The sequence below is a fragment of the Vitis riparia genome, chromosome 8 (genome assembly GCF_004353265.1).
Source record: "Vitis riparia cultivar Riparia Gloire de Montpellier isolate 1030 chromosome 8, EGFV_Vit.rip_1.0, whole genome shotgun sequence".
Classification (NCBI taxonomy): domain Eukaryota; kingdom Viridiplantae; phylum Streptophyta; class Magnoliopsida; order Vitales; family Vitaceae; genus Vitis; species Vitis riparia.
The window spans coordinates 13,019,098-13,046,327 of record NC_048438.1 but is presented as its reverse complement, the minus strand read 5'-3'; the positions used below and the strand labels follow the sequence as shown (position 1 = coordinate 13,046,327).

The 27,230-nt window shown below is 38.4% G+C and overlaps 4 protein-coding genes across 6 annotated transcripts; 1 reads left to right on the top strand and 3 right to left on the bottom strand.

Moving 5' to 3' along the window:
* Positions 1-388: 388 nt before the first annotated feature.
* LOC117920552 (auxin response factor 18-like) lies at positions 389-5,458 on the bottom strand. Its single transcript, XM_034838156.1, has 4 exons — positions 4,632-5,458; positions 3,354-4,520; positions 992-1,905; positions 389-806 (listed from the first exon to the last, which is right to left on the bottom strand). The coding sequence occupies exons 2-4, from the start codon at positions 4,464-4,466 to the stop codon at positions 728-730; spliced, it is 2,106 nt and encodes a 701-aa protein (XP_034694047.1). The 5' UTR covers positions 4,467-4,520; positions 4,632-5,458; the 3' UTR covers positions 389-727.
* Positions 5,459-8,813: 3,355 nt separating this feature from the next.
* LOC117919789 (BTB/POZ domain-containing protein At5g03250) lies at positions 8,814-14,630 on the top strand. Of its 2 annotated transcripts, XM_034837042.1 has the most exons (6): positions 8,814-9,013; positions 9,122-9,194; positions 10,545-10,614; positions 10,774-11,994; positions 12,519-13,026; positions 14,546-14,630. In XM_034837042.1, the coding sequence occupies exons 2-6, from the start codon at positions 9,136-9,138 to the stop codon at positions 14,560-14,562; spliced, it is 1,875 nt and encodes a 624-aa protein (XP_034692933.1). In that variant the 5' UTR covers positions 8,814-9,013; positions 9,122-9,135; the 3' UTR covers positions 14,563-14,630. The 2 variants fall into 2 exon arrangements, with proteins under 2 accessions (XP_034692933.1, XP_034692932.1); XM_034837041.1 differs by having other exon boundaries at positions 8,814-9,194.
* On the bottom strand, positions 14,416-16,979 carry LOC117919790 (laccase-11). The gene is made up of 6 exons (XM_034837043.1): positions 16,810-16,979; positions 16,541-16,692; positions 16,198-16,442; positions 15,975-16,103; positions 14,877-15,800; positions 14,416-14,766 (listed from the first exon to the last, which is right to left on the bottom strand). The coding sequence occupies exons 1-6, from the start codon at positions 16,915-16,917 to the stop codon at positions 14,636-14,638; spliced, it is 1,689 nt and encodes a 562-aa protein (XP_034692934.1). The 5' UTR covers positions 16,918-16,979; the 3' UTR covers positions 14,416-14,635.
* Positions 16,980-22,519: 5,540 nt separating this feature from the next.
* Positions 22,520-27,230, bottom strand: LOC117919749 (cytokinin riboside 5'-monophosphate phosphoribohydrolase LOG3). 2 transcript variants are annotated; one of them, XM_034836995.1, is made up of 7 exons: positions 26,957-27,230; positions 26,175-26,272; positions 25,953-25,983; positions 25,166-25,265; positions 23,301-23,371; positions 23,067-23,210; positions 22,520-22,863 (listed from the first exon to the last, which is right to left on the bottom strand). In XM_034836995.1, the coding sequence occupies exons 1-7, from the start codon at positions 27,074-27,076 to the stop codon at positions 22,771-22,773; spliced, it is 657 nt and encodes a 218-aa protein (XP_034692886.1). In that variant the 5' UTR covers positions 27,077-27,230; the 3' UTR covers positions 22,520-22,770. The 2 variants fall into 2 exon arrangements, with proteins under 2 accessions (XP_034692886.1, XP_034692887.1); XM_034836996.1 differs by lacking the exons at positions 25,953-25,983; positions 26,175-26,272.

Sequence of the window (27,230 nt, the reverse complement as noted above, 5' to 3'; positions counted from 1 at the left end):
TCAAACTCACACAGTTATAACCTGGAAGGACCTTTTGAAACCGGTTTTCCCCAGCCCCACTAGTCTCCATCCATGGAACAAATTTCAAAGATTAAAAACCCCCAATAGCATGGGCCACCCACAGGTATTATAAAAATTGAATCTCATTTACATCAGTAAGGCATTTGGACACTGACAGTCTCTCCCAAGAAAGCCTGACAATGGACATATCAATATATATAATCAGGGTAGAGATGTGTTTTATTGTTCTTAAATACATACAAGAAACTGGAAGATAACTTGTATGGGCAACCATAAAGCATGTTTACACAAAATAAACCAGGAGGAGGATCAAGAAAGCAGCAACTCAGACAGATATCAGGCATATATGACTGATGTGCTTGCTAGCTTTGCTTAGAAGACTTGTATGCATTAATTTCATTCTCAAAAGCCTTTCGACCCAAGCACTTGTTAACTTGTATTTGTAAGCATTGTCTGAATAATACAATAGAACAGACTACCAACAAATTTGCTGATTGAACTAATGCATTTATTTTAAGGGAAATTCCAAAATTCAAAGATTGCTTCCTCAGTTGTGGAAAAAACAATAATCTGGGAGGCTTTATACTGGAAAGTCCAAAACTGCATCAAACGAGCTCCCCATCTCCCCAACCCTAGGAAGGATAAAAAGGTCAGCATGGAACAAAGGATTTGGTCATCCAGCTGTACATTTGACAATTGAGGTTTCTTATTTTCTGTACACTCCTACATTGTCGCTGCTTGAATCCATTAAAATTGTCAACCTTTTCGCTGTTTTTGTGAAGTCACTGCAATGTCAGACAAAGGAAAATAAAGAGTTAGTTTGATTTTTGAAAACATTGGTCCTCTTTCAAAAAAGCTAAGAGATTATATCCCTACACTCATTTATCAAAATGCTAAAAAAAAAAAAAAATGTGGTCAAGAGATGAAACAGGAAGAATGAGAGGGGGGCAACAGGCAAAACAACTCTCACCTAAATGGTTCATCGCCGATATGTTTGACTGCACCAGTTGCATCCCTATAGAGCACATGGTTCCGCATCTCAGAATCTTCTATAGTAAACATTTTTGCCAGCTTGCCGCATAATTCATCATAAGATGTAAGTAATGAAAGATCAAGAGTGCGACCCACATCCTCAGATTCCATGAAAACCTTACAGTGACCAGTCTCCAAGTTGGGCTCGGTTTCACGGTGATTAACCTTGTATGTTTGGTACCCTTCACAGGATGAGTGCTCTGGAAGGCCATGTTGATGAAGTGCAGATCCAGAACCATCAGAAAAATTTGCCATCTTATCTTGATTCCCTTCTGATGAACTATTCCCAGTAATAACTGGTGAGACCGTATCACCAGAGCAGCTTTGGGACATCTGTTGCTCAGTTAGTATTGGTCGACCAAAAAGTGTAAATCCTGTCTTTCTATCATCGGATTTCTTTGAAGTCTCTGTAGATTGTGCAATGGTTAACAAGGAAGAAACATTTTCACTGCAGCTACGTTTGCGACTAACATAATCATTGGAGGCTTTAGGGGGTGTGGCAGGATGATCGAGCTGTGGGAAAGCTGCTGAAAACAGACCTGACTGAAATTTATTGTGATGGGGATCAGATAAAGATAAACCATATTGAGCATGCCTGGCTCCCTGCATGCCAGCAGGAATATTGTCGGATAAACAACCAAAGGGGTTACTTGGCCCTACAAGGTTGCTGGAAAACGTTGGCATTGAAAATTGGGCATCAAGGGGGAAATCTGGGTATTGGGGGAATCTCAACTTCTTTCTCGGTGGTGAAAAATGGGTCAGATGGATGGATGGCATATTGGATACCAATTCTACCAGCCATGGGCTGACGCGTTTCACATTTTGAAGCAGATCTGGTTCATCCCATGTCACCTGCAACATATTTACTTCAACAAATTATTAAGAGCAGATGAGAGGGGAGGGAACAAAGAGATTATATCATTAACTTTGTAGAAACTCAAAAGAGGAAATGTAAGGCAACCAAGTCCAGGGGAGAAAAAGAAAAGAAAAGAGATTGAAACCAAAGAGTCCGGGTGATATGGAAGAAAAGAGATTAACTGGGAGGTTCTAAGCCGAGCCCTCTGGTAGGTGGATCAATGTACTGGTCTTGTTCAATACTTGTAACTATTACTAGCCCTATGGTGATACAAAATCAAGATATTTTATAGTCTGTTTAAAAATTGTATTAAATCTCCCAGAAAACCTCAATTGAGGATAACCTTATGAGTACTTCTTTAGGGTAGCCTGAGCAGAACTTCATAGATCTGAACCATTACTAGGTTACAAAGACATCTTCTCTAGGTATGTGCATAAAAACATTTATTAATGCCCTTTGCACAACTTATAGGGACGTGTATCTGAGACTCTCCATGAATCAAAACAGCCTCCATTCTACTTTGTTTGAAACTTTGCTAATCGAAGTATGTGCTCTAAAAAATTTGAGGATCTTTCACCATTAATGGTTCAAGAAATATAAAAACTTGGTGCACAAGATTCTTGGTGCTAAGGAAGATGCAATCTACTGCAATAGCATTAGAATTCTACTCAGAACAGAGTAGTGTAAGAAGCGACACAACAGCATAGCACCAGAAACATCCAGGAAGAGAAAAATTTTAGAACAGAATAGACACCCGACTTTATGCATTATAAACTTAAACAGAGAACCAATTCAATAATAAGATAATGGACCATTGAGATTCATGACCCAAGGATTCCCAGTACCATATAACACACTCTGGTTCCAGTTAAATAGCTAACATATTATTACTGAGCAGTATCTGATGCAAGTACTGAGCAGCATCTGATACAAATAAAACCTCCCAGACAATATATAACAGTAAATGAGGTGGTTGTATGATATATGGAAGGATGGTTTCAAGCCCAGGTCCGTGATATCAGCATTTGCATAACTAGAGAAAAAAAAAAAAAATTATTTACCCAAAAACAGTTGTCTCCGTATGGCAAGTCGTAGCAAGAGCATGTTGAAGACAAACGAAATTTGAACCTTTATATGCTGTATTATTTTCAATAAACTACAAAGGATGTGAACTGCCAAAAAAGGATAATTCTCTTCTTTTCTTTTTCATAATTTGAAACTTCAAAAAAAGCTTTCTTCAGGATGAGAAATCATTTGGAGAGTAGAGTTGGCAAAACTTTAAAACAGAATAAAAAAAGGGAAAAAAAGCAACAGAAACAAGGGGAAACATGGCACCTTCGTTCAGGGACCATATATTTTTCCTTTTTCTTTTTCTTTTTCTTTTTTTTTTCGTTTTTGCCTTTCACAGTAAATAGAAATGCATAAACAAGAGAGACGACAATACCTGGAGAAGCCTCCAAGGTGAATCAGGCCAGCGGACGGGATCAGCAACCTGAACAGAGGAGATAGTCCCCATAAACCAACTTATACGTGAAGAATCCTCAGTTTCAAAAGCCATTTTGAACCTCATCCCAGAACACCACCGGATCTGCGATGCTGACTTCACCAATGAAGACTTCACACAGAATTCTGGCGTGCTAGCTCGTGGGTAATAGATGACCTCAAAGGGCTGCCCATTGACAGCAAGTCTCACAGCTTCAATAACGGCTTCAGCTGTCACTTTTACCCTGCCAAAAAAACTCCCATTGGAGCCTGAACTGCCACCATTCCCATTTCTTGTCAATTTGTTCTCATCTTCCCTCAGGAATGCTGAAAATCCTCCATATGGCATGACATAGTTACAACCAGCTGGGTTCCAACCAGAAGATGATTCCGGTCCACATCCAATTCCCCTCTTTGCTCTTCGAATTCCAACACAAAGATCCCCATTTTCTGCTCTCAAAAATACAATTGAATCCCCAGCTATAAGCTTCTTGTGGTTAACAAAAGTGCTCCATCCCGTTGTCAATAGATGACGCCGTGGAGTCCCTCTGTAAATATGCCTAAATTTCCACGTTTCTCCATGCACATCCTTTGCAAGGATGTTTTGTACGGGAGGATCAGCAGTGTAATCCAAGCGGGGAAATATAGTCTCCGCACAATATCGTGGAACTGAGAAGCCCCCACCATTATTGGCATCGGATTGTGTCAATGTCTTTGCAAAAGAGGCAGGTTTCTCTTGGGACTCTGTTCCATTTCCATATCCATCATCGTCATAATCACTCTCACTACCATTCAACGGAACCAGAGTAATCTTCGCATAAACCTCATCACTCTCAGGATCTGCCATGAATTTCATTGCAGAAACTCTGCAGGGTATGTATGCCGGAATCCTTGGGTAATTCCTGAAATCCACACTAGCACATGCGTGCTCAGCATGGCCTTGGGGAAAGTAAAAGACCTTGCTATTCACAGGAGGCATTTGTACCATTCCTCCGGCACAAGCATGCCAGAGTTGAGGATTTAAACACTTCCCCGCCTCCTTTGATTTCTCTTTTGAACCCAAAAATGGAATCATTTCAATCAATGTTGTGATAGTAATCAACAGTCTTCAATGCATAAAAGCTCCTTCCTGCCACAGACGTCACAAGATTTAGGCTTCTTATGATTTAATCAACAGTAAGGAAGAAGAAAACAAATCGTACACAACATAATAAATTTTCATCTGAAAATTTTTCTTTACCTTATGAAGCATCCGATCAAAGCAGAGCCAAAAATAGGACCTTCCCCGCCAAACTAAGATAGACTCGGGCACTCTATTCCAAACCACAACAAGAATTATATTTTAACAAGAACTTTCCTCTCGATCTCTTTCAAGAAAACCCTAAAACACGTACAATTCCACAAAATCTTAACCAAACCACAAAATCATAAACCTTCATTCACTTCAATTCCCCACTTCAACAATTTCAATCATCATCAACAAACACAACAAACAAAAGAAAGAAAGAAACTCAGCAGAAAAACCCTACAACTCTCGAAATAAAAAAGCATTCCTTCCGCTCATCGCTTCAACTCCACAAATCACACAGTTACAGAGTCCAAACCCTAGCTCCTTCCTCCCTCGGCTCATCAACCCAAGCTCCCACAACTCAGCCCAGCCGATCCTCAAATCGTTTCCGACTCAGCTATTCCCGAGCCGAGTCGGGAAAAATGACTCATCAAGATCCAGAGTCGGCACACACACGCACGAAACACACTCCAGAGGAGAACACAAAGATAATCGGTGTCCTTCAACTACCACTAACTACACACAAACCTCTGCTTAAAAACAAAAACAAAAAAACAAAAACAACAAAACAATTCCAAAATCCTGATTTATTGTTTTATGAGGCTTTGATAACAATCACCGACAAGGCAGATAAAGCATAGGAAAATCCACTCAGCTAAAGCAATATAGAAGAGAAGAGAAGAGAGAGAAGAGAGAGTAAAAGTTTTCAAAGATTCATTCAATGCCTTTTGGATCATACAAAAGTCCAAAGCCACAGCACAGAAAAGGTTAAAAATATCAGAACTCAGAGCAAGAAGTAGTACCTTCATTTTTTTTTATAATTACTAATAATAATAATTTTTTTTTAACCTGATTTTCTATTTCCTACCTTTTTCTTCGGATCTGGAGAAACTGTGTATCTTGCTAAGCCAGCAAACCAACAAAGATCTTAAAGAAAGCAAAACCATTTTCACCTTTTTCCCATTTGTTTTTGCTTTCCTTGTTCTTTTTACTTCATAAAATATTTGTTTCTCAATTCTGTTACTCATAAAAAAATTGGATTGGATTGGGCTGTTTTGTTTTCCCACTTTTATCGCTTGAGGTTGATCGTATCGTGGTATTTTGACCACTTATCGGGATTTTTTGGGGAGTGGCAGCTTTTGGTCTTACTTCTCTCAAAGCAAAGCAGTCCTTAACTGGAGATGTTAACCCTAGTTACGTGTTTCCAGGCTTATTTAACTACGGTTGACTGTTTAGCCTGGGACCTGGGTTAGTTTTTTAACCTTCGAGAAGGTAGAGGTTAACTGGAACTCTCTGTCAGTCCATTCTATTTGCAGGGAAGAGTAGACATTGCTTCCCACTCACGCTTTCATGAAGCGCGTGCTTGCACGCTACTCACTGAATCTACTCCGGAAACTTGATTGGCTGTTTCACCTTTGTCGGGTAAATGGATTTTTGAGCAAAAATAATATATTTGAAAAAATACATCCAATAAAGATTTTACTAAAATAATTTTTAAACCGTAACAAAAAAAAAAAAAAAAAAAGAAGCTAAGCTTATTCATATTTTCTTAAAAAAAATAAAATTGAATAAATAAGAAAAAAATCTATTCATATTTTCTTTCAAATAAAAAGTCTGTCATTTCAAAATTAAGAGTAACAAAAAGAGCAGGTAGGAGCTTTGGCCACAATGATTAAGGTTGCTCAACCTATCATAATTTCTTCACGTTGTTCCTTAAAATCTCCCCTCTTTTGCCCTTCCTTTTTTGAAAGGTTTGCTCGAAGCTGAGATTGGGTTCGTACTTTAAGGTCTCCAACCAATTGGGGTTCAATAAATTATCATATTAGGTAAGGTTATTAATTTCGAGCTCGAAGATCGCGTAGCTCATACATCTGTCTAATTAATTTAGACCTTGGATACAAAAAAAGATCTTAGTTAAGTTTTTCAATCTATTATCATTGTAGAATGCTAAAACTAAAACTAAGACGTCTGTAACTAATCAGAAATAAATGAAGGGGGTGCTATGATCTCATATAATGGGGTAAATATTTAATAACCGTGAGGATTGTTGTGGGGCAGAGAGATGGAGACGGATGAACAAAAACAATAGCTGCAAGGGGGCCTACAAAGGAATGAGATGAGATGAGAATGGTTGGAGAAGAAACAACAAAGCGAACCAAATTGAGCCCACCACTCCGGACATCTCTTCTCTTCCATCTTTAAAACTCGCTTCAAACGCCTGCCCCACTCCCTGGGCATTAGGGTGGACCCCCTATCCATATTCCTTTCAAGCCATCCATTACTATGCACACGCTCTTCACTCCCTTAAGGCCACCTAACCCACCCACATCAGGGCCAGGCTACCACAAATTATTGTTTTTGGAAATATTATTTGTTTTTTGAAAGTAAAAAGAAAAAGGAAATTGGATGTATACGATTAGTTTGTACTTTGTAGACTGAAGCGGATAATAATTGTATATAAATATACCTGATTAATAATTTGGTGGGGAGGGGGTTGATGTCTGATGTGAGAGGAAAGAAAAAAAAAAGAAAAAAAAAAAAAAGACAAAGGAGCGGGCTATGGTGACAGCTACAAGACAACAAAAAGTAGGCAGTTGGTGTGGGAATGGGTGGAAGTTGACTAGCTGGGGGAATCTTCCACGTGTCAGAGGATGATGAAAGATGACGTGGGGTTTGATGTCCCCTTGTCAAGGGATATCTGCCCCCACGTGAAGACTGTGACGGCCCCCCTCCTCCAACCCCCTCGCTTACTTCCCGAATCTCTGTCTCGACGCTGCCCCTTTGGCCTTTGCCCTCAATACCTTCCTCTTCTACTGCCATTTGGGATTCCCCAGTCAGTCAGTCACTCCATTAAATGAATCAGTATTTGCCATTTTCTCCTCTCCCCTACCCATTTCATTTCCTTTCATTTTTGCCCTGTCCGTGATTCCACCTCCAGGCCTATCTCGTTTAGCTTTACATTATTTTCCTGTTTTTAGAGCATCTCTAACCTGTGTTGTCGTATTTGGACTGAATCTTAATTAGACTTATTTTCTCCTCTAATTTTGGCTTCCAAAAAAGGGATGGGTTGTGAATAATTTCTATTCATCCAAACAGTAGTATTCTCTTCTGGTACTGTTCTCTTTTTTAATAGGATCAAAAGCTTGTAGTCCCAAACAACATTATAGCTACTACATAATTCCTATAGTTAAATTTATAGCATACAATAAAATAAGGAAATTTAAATATAAATATAAAAATAAACCCATCCTATGATAATTTCCATGCGAATTAAATATTATTATATAAATAAACACAAGGAGAAAGGTATTGAGTCACGGACTCACGGGTGAGCCCGAAACAGAAAGGAAATTAAAAGCGAGGGCATGTGGCAGTTGTACTTGCAGGCAATCGGGTGCGTCGGCTCCTTTGATGAGATGGGTGGCGGGTGCCACGGTGGTAGCCACATTAAATCATACACGTGTTGACACAGTGGCCGAGGCGGCTGCGCTGCCGCTTCGGCTGCCGATGCTGGCGCCGTCATCCCATTGGCTGTTCACAAGAATCACAACTTCACATCACACATTACTACGCACAAAGGCCACCGCGCTCTATGCCCAAACCCATGGGCTTGGAACACTGGATCCGTGGTGTTGTGGGCGCATTATATTCATTCAGATTGAGGGCCCATCCCGTTGGTGCACAACACCTGTTCCCCTTTTTCAATGTTTTATAATTGATTAATTTCAGCTGTCTGTGTATGCTTTTTGAGAGTACAGGACAGTACTCGGAGACGTCGTTGAAACGGTTTAAGAAGGTGGTTTGATCTGGACCGAATTGGAAACGGGCCTGACAAGGGTGACCCAAATATAAGGTGGCCCATACTGTGGTGACTGATCATAAACTTGCCTCCATCCATTCACCCAAAACAAACTCATACGATAATATGTTGTGTGAAGAAATAGGAGAGTTATCTTAATATAGTCAAGTTCTATAATTGACCCAAATTCCTTCAGGAATTTGATTATTCAAGCTACCTTTCGAATATGATGACTATGTTCCTTCTCATACCACAATACTGCCGGTCCAATAAAATCTTTTTTCTGTATTTCCTGATTTTAAAAGTAGAAGAAACAATTTAAATTTTTTTTTTATTGGCTTAATTCTAATTATTCACGTAAATCCCATGGAAGATAGCGTGATGCAACAGTGGGAGTCGGGGTAACAGGACCAACATGTAAATGGCGAGATGGCAAAAACTAGAGTAAAAGTGAGTGAAAATCGAAGGTGGAGAGGGCGGAGAAATCCAAGGAGATTTGAAACAGAATGTTTCGTTCTCTCCTTTACCTATTCCTGTAGACTCGGAACTCCTCTTTCTCTTTCGCTTTCTCTTTCTCATTCTTTTTCTCCGCTTTCGCCGTGTTCATGATCTCATTCAATGTTCTAAGCTATGCCCATTTCAGAACGACAACAACACATGGCATGCATGAAGCTGGGCTCTAAACCTGAAGCCTTTCACCGTGAAGGCCATACCTGGTAAGCTTCATCAACCTCCATTTCTTTCTTTCCTTTTTATTTGGTTTTTTCGGTATTTAATCCAAATGCTAAATCAAGAAATCTGATGTGGGTGTGCTTCAATTTTCCTTTTTTTTTTTTGAAATACGACATTTGGGAATTTGTTACTTGAATTTGAATATGAATATTTAGAATAGGTATCATATGAAGTTTCTTGCCACCGCACCACGAAAAAGGCAAGAAGTTTACTTAAACATTGTCTTGTTTGTTCTGGGCATTTGAACTAAGCCTAAATGGTCTGATTTTGAAGTTAAAACACAGTTGTCACTTACAGAGTTTCTAAGATTGAAGTTGAGCTGTATGATTTATGGGATCTAAATCATTGAATAAAAAGTTGATTTTGAAGTTAAAACACAGTTGTCACTTACAGAGTTTCTAAGATTGAAGTTGAGCTGTATGATTTATGGGATCTAAATCATTGAATAAAAAGTTGATCATAATCCTTCTTTCTTTATTTCAGAGGGTTTTCTATGCTTTTTTATTTATTTATTTAATGGTACGTACTATTTCAAGCGTAAGCACATTGAAACAGAAGTGAAGAATTGAGTAGGCATGCTACAAAAATGAATCCACAATCATATGGACATCAATGGGGTGTAGCAAACTATGGTTCCTGTTTGGGTGAAGGGAGAGAGGAAGAGGGAGAAAATTTTGTTGGACCCTAGATAACAGTGTGATTGTTTGAAATAGTCGAAAGTTGATAGAAGCATCCAGGCCAGAGGACTGGGTTTGATGTACTGATATCATACTGCTATCCGGTGATTTTGTAAATTTCAGATTTGGTATAATGACTTTATTAATATTTCAAAACTGCAATTGGACATTACCATTATAGCTGCCTGGCAGATATGAATTTGATTGGCATATATATTTGCAAAGTATCTTGTGTGGCATTTTGATTCCATATCATCCACTGGTTTATCACTTGCTAAAGCCACAACTTTGTACTGCTAATGGTTGACTCTTGAGGTTGTACAATCGATAATCAGGATGGTTCAACCACCATTTAACGGTTGCACATCAGACAATGAGGTTCAGAAGATTACCACATTAGCTGCTTGTGATAATCTGTCTGAGATTATTTTGAGGGGTGCATTTGATCATCACCATCTGCAAGAATAGAAGACTGGATTGTTGTGATAATAAAAGGGATCACAGCCCTTGCTCAATGGGATTATGGGGTTCATGAACTATATAACTTTTTCCCTTAGCATCTATGTGGTTTGATTGAATAATTTATTTTGTTACCATGAACAATGCTGTTCCAGTAGGATTTTTCTGTATTTTAACGAAGCTTCATCATGATCTCAGGTTTTGTACAACTGGACTTCCAAGCGATGTTGCTGTTGAAATTGGTGAAATGTCCTTTAATCTCCACAAGGTGCAATCTTTTTCTACCTGGCTTTCATTAACCATTAACATTGTTGCTGTGTTTTGGTTTCTATGTGGACTTTATTAATGCATGTGCTTTCTATGACTAGCATGCAATTTTTCCTTTTCACCTGAATTTTGTTCGCCCCTGTTTTGGCATTTCTTTCAGTTTCCATTGCTTTCAAGAAGTGGTTTACTGGAAAAGCTTATAGAAAATTGCTCCAATGAGGATGGATCCCATTGTGTTTTACAACTTCATGAATTACCTGGTGGGGCTAAGGCATTTGAACTTGTAACAAAATTTTGCTATGGTGTTAAAATAGAGCTCACTTCTTTGAACATAGTCAGCCTTAGGTGTGCGGCAGAGTACCTTCAAATGAATGAAAATTACGGCGAGGGAAATCTTATTGCACAAACAGAGGGTTTCCTCAATGAAGTTTTCAGCAATTGGGTGGACTCAATAAAAGCTCTTGGAACATGTGAAGTTCTACCATATGCTGAGGATCTTCATATTGTTTCAAGATGCATCGATTCATTGGCAATGAAAGCTTGTGCAGACCCAACCTTATTTGGTTGGCCTGTGTCAGGTTGTACCAATGTGCAGAGTCCAGCAGGTGTCGTCTTATGGAATGGAATATCTACTGTGAATAAGCCACAATCAGTGCGTGAAGATTGGTGGTATGGAGATGTGTCCTTCCTTAGTTTACCTTTCTATAAACGAATGATGCAAGCTGTTGAATTGAGAGGGATGAAGCCTGAGAGAGTTGCTGGGTCCCTCATTTTCTATGCTAAGAGGTATCTCCCCTTGATGAATAGACAATCTAGCTTCAAGGATACAAATCATGTCAACCCAGGGACAACCATTCCCACTCCTTCTGAGGCAGATCAAAGGGCTCTCCTAGAAGATATTGTGGATTTACTTCCTAATCGGAAGGGGGTCACATCGACTAAGTTTCTTCTTAGGCTGCTCCGAACAGCTATGATCTTGCATACAAGTTCATTATGTAGAGAAAATTTGGAGAGGAGGGTAGGAACCCAATTGGACCAAGCTGTACTTGAGGATCTTCTTATACCAAATATGGGTTATTCAGTGGAAACCCTCTATGATATAGACTGTGTTCAGAGGATTCTTGATCATTTCATGTCAGTGGAGAATACTGCAGTTGCAACAGCTTCTCCATGTATAGTTGAGGAGGGAAAGTTGATGGATGGGCCTGATTGCCTGACACCAGTGATGTTGGTGGCCAATCTGGTGGATGGATATCTTGCTGAGGTGGCGCCAGATGTTAATTTGAAGTTGCCAAAATTTCAGTCACTTGCTGCTGCAGTACCTGATTATGCTAGACCAGTTAATGACAGCATTTACCATGCAATTGATCTATACCTTAAGGTAAAGAAATCTAGAGTATTTGGCGAATCCCATGTTCATGATACTTCCTGTATAAAAATTGAAACAGAACCCTGGAATGACTAGAATATTTTTATATACAATGATAAAAGTTTGTTGAAATAAGAGAACCTTGGAAATGGCTATATCTTATCTTCACATTTAATAAAAAGCCTCCTTTGTTCAGTGAAATTAATGAAATAATGTGGGATCATGTCTCAATCCAGTCTAATCAGATGGCAATTGCCAGTCAACTGAATTAACTAAGATAAAATATTTTTAGTTCTGCTGGCAAATTGTGTGAAACTCCTTTTGCTGGCTCTAGGATCAGAACCGGGAAAGCAGCCTACTATGAACCATGGTAAGCTGCAGATGGTGTAGGGAGGGGTTGGATCAGGTGCTAGCATATGGGCTAGCTTGGATTGGGGAACATTATCAACAAGTACATCAGCATATGTATGTGTTGATGTGTGACAATGTCTAGTTCTGAAAATGCTAAATGCTTAACACATATCACAATTTTTCAGGCACATCCTTGGCTTATAGATTCGGAGAGAGAGCAGATCTGCAGACTCATGAATTGCCAGAAGCTCTCATTAGAGGCCAGCACCCATGCTGCTCAGAATGAGAGGCTACCTCTCCGAGTAATTGTCCAAGTCCTCTTCTTTGAACAGCTTCGCCTCCGAACAACAGTTTCTGGTTGGTTCTTTGTGTCCGACAATCTTGCAAACTCACAAGATCCCAATGACAACCTTGGGATCCCCAAAACTGATGGTTCCCATCAAGTGGACCCTGAACAAGATCATGGTGCTGGTGTTGATGACATGAGAGAGCGTGTTTTGGAGCTTGAGAAAGAGTGCTTGAGCATGAAACAAGAGATTCAGAAGCTGGTGAAGATGAAGAGAAGTTGGAACATCATTCCCAAAATGTTGGTTTTTAGGCAAAAATCACAACGTTGCAATTCAAAAAAATCAAGGCCGGGCGATGTAAAGACACCATTATCCTCTTCAAATGGCCACCAAAATCATGAACATGGTGAGTTGGGCAATTGAATATTTTAGACTGAAACTTACAGTATAACATCACTGTATTTTATTTATTTTTCCCTTTTATACATTTTGATTGCTAGATAGATGAAATTCCTTTTGTTGCATATTAGATAACAATCAAATTACCATATCATCGTTTAGAAGGTATATTGTAATTCACCTCACTCATAACTGATCCTCATGTTTCACTTGCAAATTTCTGTATGCTTGTAAACTTCCATCAAAATAGGAGAAAGGAGATCGCAATAAGGATTCATGTATTAATTTGAACAATCCTTTTTGGCGTCTATAAGCCACACAGTATGGATATTCGTAGAGGAGAAAATCCTCCAAATCTTGGAGGACTTGGATAAGGATTTGTGTGGCATTCTCACAAACTTGCGCTTTCTCATATAATAGACTATGGATCTTGCTTAAACTTCAATTATTATTGAACTAGGTATCTTGTGTTCGTGTTGGTAACTGATTACTATGTTCTTTTGTGAATTTATCCCCTGTTTTTGAGGTGTTTGTAGATTGAAGGGTGTTATGAATATGCCAGGATGGCTAAGGGAAGCTTGCTCCTCTTTAGCTGGTTTAAATCAGGGTTCACTGGCTATTCAACTCTTGTAACAATGACATTTTGTGCTTCTGTAACTTCATGGTGTAACTGTAAATTCCTAATCAATCCTTGTCCGTGCAAATTCAAGTGTTTTGTTTGCTATTATTCTTTCTTTTTGAAGGTGCTATGACCCTTAGATTGTCTTTTCTGCCTAGGAATAAGCTCTTCTCAAATGCTAACAGGTGCTCTACTTAAAAGAAACTTCTTTTGGTGCAAATGCTGTTTCCTCATAAGCTGGTTTCAGTAGATATATTCCAGCTATGTTACAGTCAGTTTTCCTTTGGGTATGAATGGTGGTTCCAATTCATAAAAATTTACCTGTTGCTGGAGATTATATTTCTTTCCCAAATAGAAGGCTTCCATCATTGAATAGTACCTTGAGAACCTGATCAAAATCTTCATCTAATGTAGAATATATAGTTGTCCTGATGAGTTGTTGTTCCTTTACTCTGGTTTCGAGTATAGTGACAGAGAAATGCAAAGTAGTAACAGGTTTTAATTATAGTGCCTGACAAGTCTATATAAGCTGCTTTTATACCAAGGTTTTCTTGTTATGCTTGATGTGGGAGAAGAGAACCTTTGTTTTCTTATAATTCTTTTGGATGGTGTCATCTTGAACTCCTCCTAGGTGCACTATAGTGAGCTATAGGATTTTGAGTTCTGAAATTTTCTTCGGTAGAGAGCATTAACCCTTTTAAGGCATAGTTGCATCACTTCTTTAATTTCTGTAGTAAGCCATGGCAGTCTCAAAACCCAAGTTGTGAGGAACAAATATGTTAGTGAATCAAAAGACGATTTCCTTGATAGAGGTTTATTGACATATAAAGGTCTCATCTAGACCTCTAAACAATCATAAAGCAATTCATTTAAATTATGGATTCTCATACTCAAAGAATTACTGCAGCTTTTGCAGGAGAATAGAAAAAGGGAGGCATATAGAAGAAACTGAAGCTCCCCAAGTGACAGTCAAGATTTCTTCTTTGTTAAGCAACATCTAGCAGGGTGGAAGGTCTTTTGGTGGTGGTAGAACAGATTCTTCAGGCGACTTTCCATTCTCAACCACAAAAGCCATCTTTAACCCCCACATGGTGTGGAGTTCTAAATGACAGTGCATGAACCAAACACCTGCAGACCAATGTAAATAGTGAATGAATATCTTGTTTCAAAATTTGTGCATGTATTGCTTATTTAGAGTGGTTTTCGCAGAGGCTTGTAGTACTTCTGCATTGGATTACCTGGATTATCAGCTCTGAACCTGATAGCTGTCCAACCTCCAGTGGGGACACCAACTGTATTTCTCTCTGGGGGATCAATCAAGTTGAATTTAGCTGGGTCTTTCTTGGGATCAAAATTTCCGATCCCATTCCCCACAACGAAGAAGTTGTAACCATGAAGATGAAAAGGATGGGACTCAACGGTCAGGAGATTAGTGTCTTGTAATACCAATTCAATGGTTGAATTGAAAGCCAACTTACTGAGCCTTGTGCCTAAGGAAGTGCCGAGATTAGCAGTAAGTGGTGCGCCTGTGTAATTGAATGGAGCAAGAGGGCGGTCTGGGAAGTCAGTTCTAAAAACTCCCTTAATATTGAAATAATGAGCTTGCAGAAGCGCAACTTTAGGCATCACAAAGGTTATATTGTTCAGTGAAGCAGCGAGTTGTGTTCCATTTTGGCAAGTGGGGCATGGGTTTTGTCCTAGACCAATGGTGTAAAAGAGATGGCGATCAACTTGAAGGGGGACATTTGCAGGGAATTGTGGGGTGTTTAAACTCTTTAGCTTACTGTTGTAGCTCAATGCAAAGTCGGTGTCATTAGGAGCAGGCAGCTGGGGCAAGGTTGGGAGAACTGTGTTTGGGATGCCTTTGTATTGCAAAATTGCAGTAGCAGTCTTGTTGTCCACGGGGACTGGCGCATCCATGAAAGGCCTGGCTGCCATGAAGTATCGACTTGGAGATTGGTCAGCTTTAACCAGCACATTTGTAGTTTGGCCAGGTGCAATTAGGAGAGCTTGGGTTGTGAAGGGCTTGGTGTAGACTGCATCAATCTCTACCACTGTCATATTATGACCAGCAATTGCGAAGAAGAGCTCGTCATTGAGTGCAGCATTGACGATCCTTAGGAGGTAGGTTTTACCTGACTCAACCTCCATGGCAAATGTATCTGGAACAAAGCAAAGTAAGAGATCTAGGTCAGGTTACAAGCAAATTAAATGGAATAAACCTTTATAATGAGTTATTTTCGTGAGATTTCATTTTCTTTTTCTGGGTTTGGAAAAAAAGGGGAAAGGGGGGTGGGGGGGGTGGGTGGGTGCATGAGTTGAGAGTAGGGTTTTACGCTTCTCAGAGCATGGGAAGAGTGGCCCTGGTTTTCCATTAATAGTATGAGCATCTGACATAGGAGGTGGCAACCCCAATTTATTAGCTTGATTAACAATTGTTTCAACATCTGAATTCCACCATTCTCCTGCACAGAATTTCTGCATGTTAAACCATCAATCCACTTCAAAAAATTTCAAATAATTCTAGGTGATCATCATCATCATCATATGACTGCCAACCTAGGACTATATTAGCCTCAAAATAAGGTTGAGGGAATGGAAATGGAGTTCCTTGTTTAGGCATGATGACAATGGCGCCATAAACTGTTGCTCTTAGCCATAAAATGTGTGCATGCCACCATAACGTTCCTCGCTGACCCGAGACTTGAAAGTTGTACGTGTAGCTGTGCCCCGTTTTGATGGGACACTGTGTTATATAAGCCGGTCCATCAGCCCAACCATTACGGAATTGTTTCAAGCCATGCCTGTGTAAAACAGACGGTTGCATCTGTGAATATGAACTTAAACTAAATCTAATGGACGTACATATCAATATATGGAAATGGATATTCAATATATGCACCAATGAATGGAAATGTTATATTGCGCATGGTTGGTGACATTGACGAGGACTTGATCTCCTTCTCTGACATAAATGGTAGGTCCTGGGAACAACCCATTTACTGTAACAATTGGTTTGGCATGGCAGAGCCTGCTCACATTCTTCACTTGAATCTGAGACCCAGAGAAGCAGAAGAGCAGCTAGTTTATATTTCAGTTTGTAGATGCAAGAAAGATCATGAATGAGAAACCTTTGTGAATGGAAAAGAAATATGTATATTAGGAACTCACATCAAACTGATACTTCTTTACTGCTGCATCAGCTGGAAAGCAAAGGAACCCAAGAAAAAAACAGAAGAGAAAGAGCGACCCCTGGTACCAACAACAATGCACCTCCATTTTTCTTTGAAAAGTGATCCTCCTTGGGTTATAGTGCTTCCTAGTGTATGTTTGGATGTCAAGGAGGAGGAAGTACTGGTTCTTATACTGGTAGAATCAATGTTTGTGGTGGGTCAATGGTTTGCTGGCAGTGCAGTTTCATTTGGTAAAGCAAATGCAGGGGCGACACAAAGCTTGGAAGCAAGTTTTACGAGTCGTTGAGACATCCATGTATCACCATATATATATATATGACTGGAGTACCTTGAAAGGTGATGATTAACATTGTCTATGTATGCAATTTTTTAGGATTTATCAATATGCTAATTGCATTCACTAGAGTTTGCTTTGCAGTAATATGTTGCTTTGCTATTGGGCCGTTGTAGACCTGAACTCGAACTAACCCACCTTTCTCATCAACTGCTCCGGGCTCGTGTTCAACGACTTTAGCTTGACATTGAAACTGTTGGACATGAACTTTGGTATCTGTCCACCTTGCTTATCAGTTTTTCTGGGCTGGTGTCCAACAACTTGATCTTGACATTGAAACCGTTGGAATATCCATGAACATCCTGAGGTACGTTTGAATGTTTGGGTGGTGCGAAAGGAGAGTTTTGGCTATTTAGGTGTAGCCAGAAAAATGCATCCATCAACGTCAATAGCTCATGTTTGGCTACAGCATCCACCACTTGGTTAATTCGGGGAAATGGAAGCTGTCTTTAGGGCATGCTCCATTTAAGTCAGTTAAATCAATGCACATCCTCCACTTTCTATTTTTTCTAAGCAAGAAGACCACATTAGCCATGAGTCTAGGTAGTGAACTTATCTTATTTTGTGCTTACGAGTCTAAGTGGGTATTTGATAAAATTTAATAATAATTATTTAATAATTTAAATTGATTTTAAGTTAAATTATTCTTAAGTTGTTAATTTAAAATTTATTTTAAATCATTAAATTAATACATTTACCCTCGCTAATTTTCCCATATCTATAATTTTAACTTATATTTATTTTTATAATTTTAAGTAATAAATTTATTTATAAAACATCTATATTTAAAGCATTGTAAATATATAAAACAATCATAAAATATTTATTATAAAAAATTAATTATAGACATAGAATCATAATTTTAAAATATACTCTAAATATTGTTGACAAATGAGGTAAAAAGAATTTAAGATTGAGAATAAGTGGATATTTGGTAATTATTATTATTATTTATTATTTAATTACTTAGGTTGACTTTAAGTTAAATTATTAATTTAAAACTTATTTTTACATTTTTACTTTAAGTATTAAGATTATTTGATAAAATTAACTTAAAATGTATTCTAAATCATTAAATTGATACATTTACCTTCAATGATTTTAACTAATAGTTATCCTTTTTTTTATTTAAACTCATATTCATGCTTTAAATTTATTTATAAAATATTATAGATATATAAAATAACAATAAAATATTTGTTATAAAAAATGAGTCATGCATTTAGAATCATAATTTTAAAATATATTCATAGTGTGGGCAAATAAGATAAAAAAAGATTTAAGATTAAGAATAAATTAACTATTTTAATTTAATATATAAAGTTAAAAATAACTTTAATTTATAATATTAAATTATTTTACTAAACATGATTAATGTACTTAATGACTTAAATTAAGGTGATATTTGTTTTTTTTTTATTGAATAGATAAAGCCAAAATATTTGATTTTTTTTATTCTACTAAAAGTAACTTGTTGATATTAATCAATATAATTAGACTGACTTATAGATAAGAAATTTACTTTAGTCATATTAGTTGATATTATTATGTTACTTTTAACTAAATAGAAAAAATTAAATATTTGTATTCTTTTTATTTAATAAAATAATAAATACCACTTAAATCATTAAATCATAATAAATCATTAAGTTGATTTATCAAAAATCTTTTAAATTAACTATTTTAATTTAATACCTAAAATTATTTTTTTGCTTTAAGTTATGATTTTAAATTATTTTATTAAACATATTTAATCTTTTTAATGACTTAAATTAAATTATTAAGCCTTAAGTTAATTTACCAAAGCCCTCTAACTTTTGTGTCTTTTGCCATGCTGGCTTCGTTTTAAGTTCACTTCCAACTGATGGCTCATTACATGTTGGTCAATTTTTTTAACTTCAAAATACCTCCAAGCTTATATGTCAACATTCTTTTGGAGTATGAAAATCATTCATCTTCACTCTTCATTCATCAATAAGGAGCCTAGAAATACTTGTTGAGCATCATTGTAGGGGAATAGACTGATTGTAACGAGGGGCTTCAGGCTTGAACGTAGGTGAACTGCCCCCTATTTTCCTCCAAAGTCCACTACCTTTTTTTGGTTTGGGGTTTAGGCTCCTCACACTTGCTTGACTCTTGACTAATCATATGACAAGACTTCGAAAGGGATAAATATAAAGTAACTGTCACAACCATGAAATTCCCACTCAAGTTTTCACATATGTGCGGCGCTTAGAAGCCATCTAAGCTAGCTTACACTTTCCCCAATGAGATGGCAACAAGGAACAATCTCACACAAGGCACACATCATATCACTGGACATTGATCCCAACTTGTATTTTATTAACCCATACAAGGTTTGACTTACAACATGACTCTTATAATCTCTTTGGTGAGTTCATGCTTTCTCTAAAACTCTTTGTTAGAAGGCTTTCCCCGTCGTCCCTTTTTATAGAGTAGTGTGTCACCCACCCCTTGTTAGACCAGGAATATACAATCCTAGTTTTAATTGGACCCTTGCTCATAGGTTATGGCACCGACCATTCCTACTTGAACTAGTGACAAACAATCTTAGTCTTACTCATAATTACAATAGGAATCAAGATTTTTGCTCATGCTTGATTGGCAATGTTACTTCGAGTCCAACTCTTCATGCTACTATTGCTTGCACCTCTATGTAGCTCATGTGTGTGTCAAGCCCTCTCTTGGTCTACACATCCAGATTAGGTCTTTGCCGAGGCAACATGCTCCTACATCCACCTTCTTGTTGTTGCAGCTCCATGCCTTGCCCAAGCCTTCTTCTTGGTGCAAGAACATGTCATGGCATTGCAACCTTGTGCCAAGCCTTAGGCATCTTATCTGAATTGGCATCATTGTTGCTGCATTGATATGCCTCGTCTAAATCACTTTTGGAGCGCAACATGCCATGGCATGGCTTACCAAGCCGTCTCTTTGTGCAAAGCATTACACCCTTGTGCCACCTTGTCATGTCACAGGTCACTCATAGAGTTAAAAGTGTTGCCTCTTGAGACCCTGGTGTCACATGTCTGTCCAGGCTAACGATAACAATGATAGTCCCAACCACCCAGTAGAGTGGATAACAAGTCCAAGGAAATAAGAATGAGACTGAACCTTTGTCTAGGGATGAGTCCGTCCACACCACCTCCTCCAAACACTACGGACGGATTCTGGTTGCTTTAGAAACCAATGGAGTTAGGCAGCAGTGTTTTTTTTCTCCTCTTTTATGGTTAACTGCAGGTTCCGGACTGTGAATCAATGGTCTGGTCTTAAATACCAATCTAGCCACGTTTTGGGAAGCCCAATTGGCAAACTGAACTATCAAAATACAGGGCCAAAGCCCATAGCCCAGCCAAATGGGTGAAATAACAGCAGTTGAAATGGAAAAAATAATATGGGTTAAGAGTGAGGAAAGCGACATGGGTGGCTGGTGCTATTGGCATAATGGGGTATGACAAGAATGCTATCAAACCAGAAGACCATATGTGGGCGAAAGAAGACTCAGAAAACTTTTATGAGTTGAGCACATTAACATAAAGATTCACATGTTACGTCTTCAGGGGTAGTCTGTTCAATCATACAAAGGTATCGTGGATGATATCATCTCCGGACTATGATATCTTCCTTATCCATAAAAGTTTTTTTGGCTGCTTTGCCTACCTGTTCACTAGCCATCCTATCTTAATGCCTGTCATTTTTAGCGACAAAGGCACAGAAAAAAGGCAAAGTTGTGGTAACTAGCCTAACATGACCATGCAAAATTCTGCAGCTGTCTTACATTGGATTGATGAATGTGCTTTTCCCTCTCAACGTCAGCAACTGCAGGGCTACGTGATCGTTTCAAAATTCATATCTTCTTTCTCTGCTTTAGCCATAAAACATCAAGCAACTATGCATCCATCAACAAGTCCATTTTGTTATTAATGAAATATTATAGAGCAAATTTACCCTTTTTTTAGCAGACACAAAAAAGTTGAGGGCCTTCCATTTATCATTCCTCTTCCATGTTTCAGCCTCATTTCAAAGTACAGGTCTCTTACCAATCAACCATCAAAATCGACTCCTTACCAACCAAATGCTTTTGGGTTAAATCAATAGTGCAAGGCAGTGGTATCAACCACAAGAAGCCACAAGGAGAAACTGGGGCCAAATTTGGCTTTGATATTCTCCTAAAACGTCAGTGGCACATGGTCTTTCCTTTCCCTCTATACCATTACATGTGGCCCTCTGGAACACATGTCAGTGTCCCATTTGCAGACAAGAGGGGGGCCACTACTTGGTCTTTAGGTGAACAGGACGAGGCCCCCTCTCCTCTCCTCCCCTCGCCTTCAACCCCACTGGGTCCCCTTCTGTTATCGGCTGGACTAGTCTTCCGTTGGACTAGTCTTGTCTGTTGTCTCAAGCTCGCACCTTAACTGAAGTAGGTACATGAAAACAGATTGAAAACATGTCTTACAAAATTGGCCCCCCTTTCTTCTTTCGATTTTAGACTATTTCGCCTCTCTTAGTGGACTGTTGCTTCTGTTCTCGCCTGCATGATCCATAAACATCTCAACCATTTACTCTTAACAGTCTTTTAGTTGACCAGATCCTGACTTTTGTGCATTAATTTCGGTTTCATCCATAAGATAACCGTTATGACAAGGAAAGGAGAAGCATGGAATTGGCTTATCAGGATCAGTTAATAAAATTTGCCTACAGAAAGCCTCAATATATGTAAGATATTTAAGAGAGTTTGATGTGAAACAACTCGATGATAAGGTACCTCCACCATACAATTTCATGTCTATCACGAAGAATTATGGCTAGCGTTGGGTTCATTTTAGGGTCTTCTGCTAGATGTCCCCTTGCATCATACCCTCTAGGACTTCTTGTATAGTCCTGCCTTATTCTTGTCTTCCTGGCTGCACCCATTTATTAAGGCAGCATTCCCTAGTTTGGGGATCTGAGATTCTGAATACGGCATAATCATGTTCCATATCAGGCCTTGGGTGAATGGGCTTTGTAATATCTGTTTTCAGGGACAAGTCTGTGGATATTTTCTTTCAGCTTTCCTGGGGTCTTTTGGTCTTTGATTGTTTCATCTCTCTGGTATCAATGAATTGTGAGGGACCTATATAACAGTTGTGGGAATTGTTTTCTAGGGAACCCAATCATCTTACACGAGGACATTAACAATCTTTCAATGTAATTTGTAATTTTGATCAGGCAGATCTCTTTAGCCTCCCCTTCAGGTAGTGAATTTTGTTGTCATTTTGTAAAATTGTTTAGGAAGCCCATCTTTAAGCCCTCACACCCACACAAAAACAAAAGGAAAAAGAAGAGTGCGAAGAAATTAGTGAACACATAATAAATTAACATTTAAAGGGGAATAATTGTTCATAGTAATCTAGTACTAACAACTTAACAGAAGACTAAATTTCCAATAGGAGGGAATAGCGAAGCTTCACATATTCATGTCAATTATAGTAATTTACAAAATGAATTCCCCACAACAGAAATTTCGACTTTGTTTTCTTTCCAAATTAGCCTTTTCAGTTCCAGATTCCCATCTACTTCCATCTGCTATGTAGTAATATGCTCATTTCAACTAGAGATATCATATTCTTCAGGATAATCAAGCTGCTCCATCTCCCAGCTCAACTTTGAAGCAACCCCCTGATGGCTTGGGACGTACTCCTACAATAAGAAAGCAATATAAGAAATTGTACAGTAAAAAAACTTAAAGAAACTGCAGAACAGAGCGGTGAGCAGAGTCAAGAGATGGAACGGATTATGAGTACATTTCAGGATTCCGAATTACTAAGTGAATTGAAAAACATATAACAATTCAGAAAGAAGAAGCAATGGAGTGAGGAATTTTTTTTTTTTGGTGAAAATACCTCCAATTTCTTCACCAACTCCACTGCTGTTGGGGCAGATACAATAATGTGGCGGGCACTGGGACTAATGAAACCTTCTTCCACGGCTTTGTCAATAAATGACAGTAAGGAGTTGTAGTATCCATCCACATTCAGCAATCCCACCTGCAAAAGGTATATAAATTTCATCTCTACAACAAACACTGCACAAGGCATTAACAGAATCTCAAAGAAACATAGGCTAAGAAGAATTACTGGCTTATCATGAATCCCAAGTTGAGCCCAGGCTATCACTTCAAGTAGCTCCTCAAGGGTACCATAACCTCCTGCATGTAGTGCATTAGAGATCAGGCCATATCACTAATTGCTTTTGGCAAGATTACCCATGTTTTTCTGTTTGAAATAACCAAAGGTTCCCAAGTACAACAACACATCATAATGTAGTTGGTGACTGCAACAACTGTATAGAAAGTGGGTATGATACACGAGAGAGAGAGAGAGAGAGAGATGCAGAAAAACATTCAAGACGCAAAGGCAGTTAAGCACAGACTAATAGGCTAACACAACTACTAGTGAGGCATAAAGTATTTGATCGATCACTTCTAACTAGTAAAGGGTAAAAAGGACTGATTCAACTGTCTGTTCACTCTTTCATTTGATGGTTAGTGCAATGTACTTTGACTAAAGGGTTATTATCACAGTCCACAACCTTTTTCATTTGATGGGCATGGTCTTCATGGCTTGCTCCATCAAGGACAGACTTAACTGCCTGTTCACTCTGGACATTTGATGTTTAGTGAAATGTACTTTGACAAGGGAGGTTTATTACAGTCCCACTACCATTCATTTGATGCCCATGGAGGACTGACTGCCCATATGATGGTAACTGGTAAGCAGCATATTGTACCCTGACTCAGGATTATTATAGTCCACAAACTTCCATTTGCTGGACAAGGTTTCATGTATTGGCACCATGACGGTCTCAATGCCCATGCTGGCCTCTCTCAGTTTTCCCACTCCAAAGCAAAGAATATTTATTACCCCCATCTCCTCTCTGAAAACAGAGGCACAATCCCCTGCCAACCCCATTCAGGTCATAATGTCTCTCATACTATCATGCAACAGAGGTCCTTTTCTTTTTTTTTTCCAAGGGGGTGTGGTGGTGTCCCCCAGGAAGATGGAATGACTATCTTGCCCTTGCTTATCCTAATAAAAAAGGGATTTTATAAGCTCATGAGGATAAGAGAAGCATTTAAAATGAGTGAACATGATTGGGTTAGGGGCAGTTCCTAGATGGCAAAAATTATTTGGTAAAAGGGTGTATGTGGAAAGCTTTCCCTTAATATGGTAAACAAACGTTGACACAGGATGGGGTCACTGGCTAGAGAACTATAACAGAGAGGGAAAAAAAGGGCATGGTTAACAGAAGCTGGGTTCTTCAGAGGGTCTAATTTTCAGTGTAAGATGTTGATGGGTCAAAGAAGTAGGGTTGGGAGAGTTGCTCTCTAATCATGGATCTTGGGTTTTGTGTTAGAAAGTTGAGAGAGTTATGATAATTTAGGCTTGATCACACAGTTGCTTTCACAGGACTACCAAGACCATATATAGCATCAAAATAGAACAGGCAGAACAGTATAAAGTGCAGTATTTTCACAACTTTTCATGATAAATTCCTTTTTCCACTTCTAACAATCTCTTGTATAAATGTATCAGGATAATCCCAACTTGATTAGCATCTTTAAGGAGGATTAAAAGATGCTTTTTCTGTGATCAACTTTTTTTGCCCATGCAAAAGCTCAAAGAAGAAGCTCCAACTTGCAAAGGGAGAAAATCCTGATTAATTAACCAATCTGATAGGAATCAGGAGATGGGCCCTTTCAAAATTTTGTACCAGTTTACTGAATAGAAACTGAGGGATCAGACCAAGGATTTCTTTACTATTGAGGGATGATTTAGCAACTGTGAGAAAGAATCAAGACAAGAGATATGGTGAATCTTGGATGCCAAAATTAGAAAAATAAAAGCACCTGATGGTCTTCATGTTTTCATGATTTGCTTTGGAGATTTTAGTGTAAGTGAGAATTTTTGTTTTTGTTTTTGTTTTTGTAGTTTATACCAACCTGGTAAGGCAATAAAGGCATCTGAATGCTTAGCCATCTCTGCTTTCCTTTGATGCATATCTGCAACTGCCTTCACTTCCCCCACTGTTACACCAGTTAGCTGAAAAAGGGCACCAAACCACAGATTTTATATTTACTTCTTTATTTTTTGAAAAGAAAATTTGGAAACTTGTAGAGAGAAATATAGAGTTGGAGTATTGTGCAGTGAATCAATGATGAGAGTTGCAGGAATGGTGGACTTAAACCAAGATCTTCAACTCCATCTAGTAATTCATACGGTACCAAGTGGATAGATTTAAAAAATATAGATATATATATATATATAAAAATCTAACTTTATAAAAGCCAAGGAAAAAAAACGACAAAAGAAAACAAATGCTGATCATAGCTCATCTGATCAAATAAGGATGAAATAGTAGAAGAAAACAGTACAAAATCAGAAAAATATATAAGCATACATAAAGGTAAAATGCCAGCTACCCCGTGTACAATTATGGATAAGGCTATCAACTTTCCACCAGAAAAACAGAGATTTGAAGAACAAAACAAACAAGAAAACAAAACAGTATAAAAGAAAAAAAACATATATTAAAAAAAAAAAAAGGTAGCTAGAGGCATGGAAAGTGATATAAAGATTTGAAAAGAAAGAAAGGGAGGTGGATAAGAAAATGGAGCAAAATGTAAAGCCGGTCCATGGAAGAAAGGAAGGAAAAAAAAAAAGAATCTGTAATTTTTTTATTCATGAGAAAAGGCATGAAACTTTTTTGGGTAGAGTTAGCAGACATACCTCTCGAGGCATGAGCGTCTTGGGAATAACTCTGCAGAGAAGGAGGGACAACAACATGACAAAAATCAGCTGTTATGGAGAACAAAACCACAAAACAACAATGAAAAGCAGACCCAATTCGCTGATTTCTTGTTGTTTCTTCATCTTTTTGTTTGATCTTTTATTGGAGAATTTGAAGACAGATTGGAAGTAGAAGAAGAAAAAGAAAGGGCAGGGACTCACCCAATAACATGACGGCCACCATTGTGAACAGCTTGAGAAACCAAACCCATCAGGCCTATGCTACCCCCTCCGTAGACCAAATCAATGTTCCTTGAGACCTTCAAGAGACCACAGCCAAAGCAGCTCAGAGAGAGTAAATAAACTTCTATCTTCAAGATTAATGGAAACAACTGAGGTGAACCCATTTGAGATTGCGGCTCCTCAGACTACATTTAAAGATTGATTTCTTCAATCTTCCTTCAATATTAATACTACTTGATAACTTCATGTAATCCATGTCTTCTAATGTTTGGAGAGGGCGAGAAAAAGGCGTACAGGCCAGTATCGGAAGAGAAGAAGAGGTGAAATTGGGAATAATAAAATTAACCCAAAAATGAAAAACAGAAAGGACATATTCCACATAACCATCTGAAAAACATAGCACATAGTTTGCATCTCCAAAATGGGCAAGTAGTTTGATTCTAACTGGGTTCCCCCTGATAAAGACATTTAGAGAGAGGAGAGAGACGACAGAGAGAGAAGGAGAGCTGCTCAAGAAACAGAGCCAAAGACATTATTAACATGCAAGGCTCAGAACAGTTCACTTGCATAAACCAAAACAGAGACAAACCCAGCACACAATAAAATCTCATTTCAAAAGCAAGCAACTTCAATTGATTTCAGGCAAAACCCATCTCGAAATTCGAAAGCCAAGACAGAACCCATTAAAGAAAGCCAAAAAAACATTCATTCATCGAGAGAAAAACACAGAAAAAACAAACAAACACAAATTGATTGAATACCAATTCTTTGCCAAGCTGAATAGCAGCATCCTGATAGCTAGTCTTTTTCCCCTGGCTACTCCCGCAGAACACGCAAATCCTCTTGAATTTAGACTGCTCCACTTCAGCTTCAATCTCCATCTCACGCTGTATTGACTAAAACCTTTTCTCCCAGTGGGTTGCTTGGAAATTACGAATGCCTCAGAAATAGACGTATCTACCTCTCGAGCCTCTATGGGGTAGAGCCTTGAAAACAAGTGTCACAAAAACAAAACAAGTAAAGCAGTCCCTCCTT

Excerpts from the sequence above, each read along its gene's own strand:
- LOC117920552 (XM_034838156.1), bottom strand. The coding sequence starts at position 4,466 with ATGATTCCATTTTTGGGTTCAAAAGAGAAATCAAAGGAGGCGGGGAAG. Across the intron at positions 1,906-3,353 it reads CACCTTGGAGGCTTCTCCAG|GTGACATGGGATGAACCAGA; the intron begins GTATTGTCGTCT and ends AATATGTTGCAG. Across the intron at positions 807-991 it reads ATCGGCGATGAACCATTTAG|TGACTTCACAAAAACAGCGA; the intron begins GTGAGAGTTGTT and ends CTGACATTGCAG.
- LOC117919790 (XM_034837043.1), bottom strand. The coding sequence starts at position 16,917 with ATGGAGGTGCATTGTTGTTGGTACCAGGGGTCGCTCTTTCTCTTCTGT. Across the intron at positions 16,443-16,540 it reads TATAACATTTCCATTCATTG|GCATGGCTTGAAACAATTCC; the intron begins GTGCATATATTG and ends TGTTTTACACAG. Across the intron at positions 16,104-16,197 it reads TGAGGCTAATATAGTCCTAG|GAGAATGGTGGAATTCAGAT; the intron begins GTTGGCAGTCAT and ends AATTCTGTGCAG.
- LOC117919749 (XM_034836995.1), bottom strand. The coding sequence starts at position 27,076 with ATGGAGATTGAAGCTGAAGTGGAGCAGTCTAAATTCAAGAGGATTTGC. Across the intron at positions 23,372-25,165 it reads TGCCTTTATTGCCTTACCAG|GAGGTTATGGTACCCTTGAG; the intron begins GTTGGTATAAAC and ends CACTACATGCAG. Across the intron at positions 22,864-23,066 it reads AGTTGGTGAAGAAATTGGAG|GAGTACGTCCCAAGCCATCA; the intron begins GTATTTTCACCA and ends TTCTTATTGTAG.
- LOC117919789 (XM_034837041.1), top strand. The coding sequence starts at position 9,109 with ATGCCCATTTCAGAACGACAACAACACATGGCATGCATGAAGCTGGGC. Across the intron at positions 10,615-10,773 it reads TGTCCTTTAATCTCCACAAG|TTTCCATTGCTTTCAAGAAG; the intron begins GTGCAATCTTTT and ends CATTTCTTTCAG. Across the intron at positions 11,995-12,518 it reads CAATTGATCTATACCTTAAG|GCACATCCTTGGCTTATAGA; the intron begins GTAAAGAAATCT and ends ACAATTTTTCAG.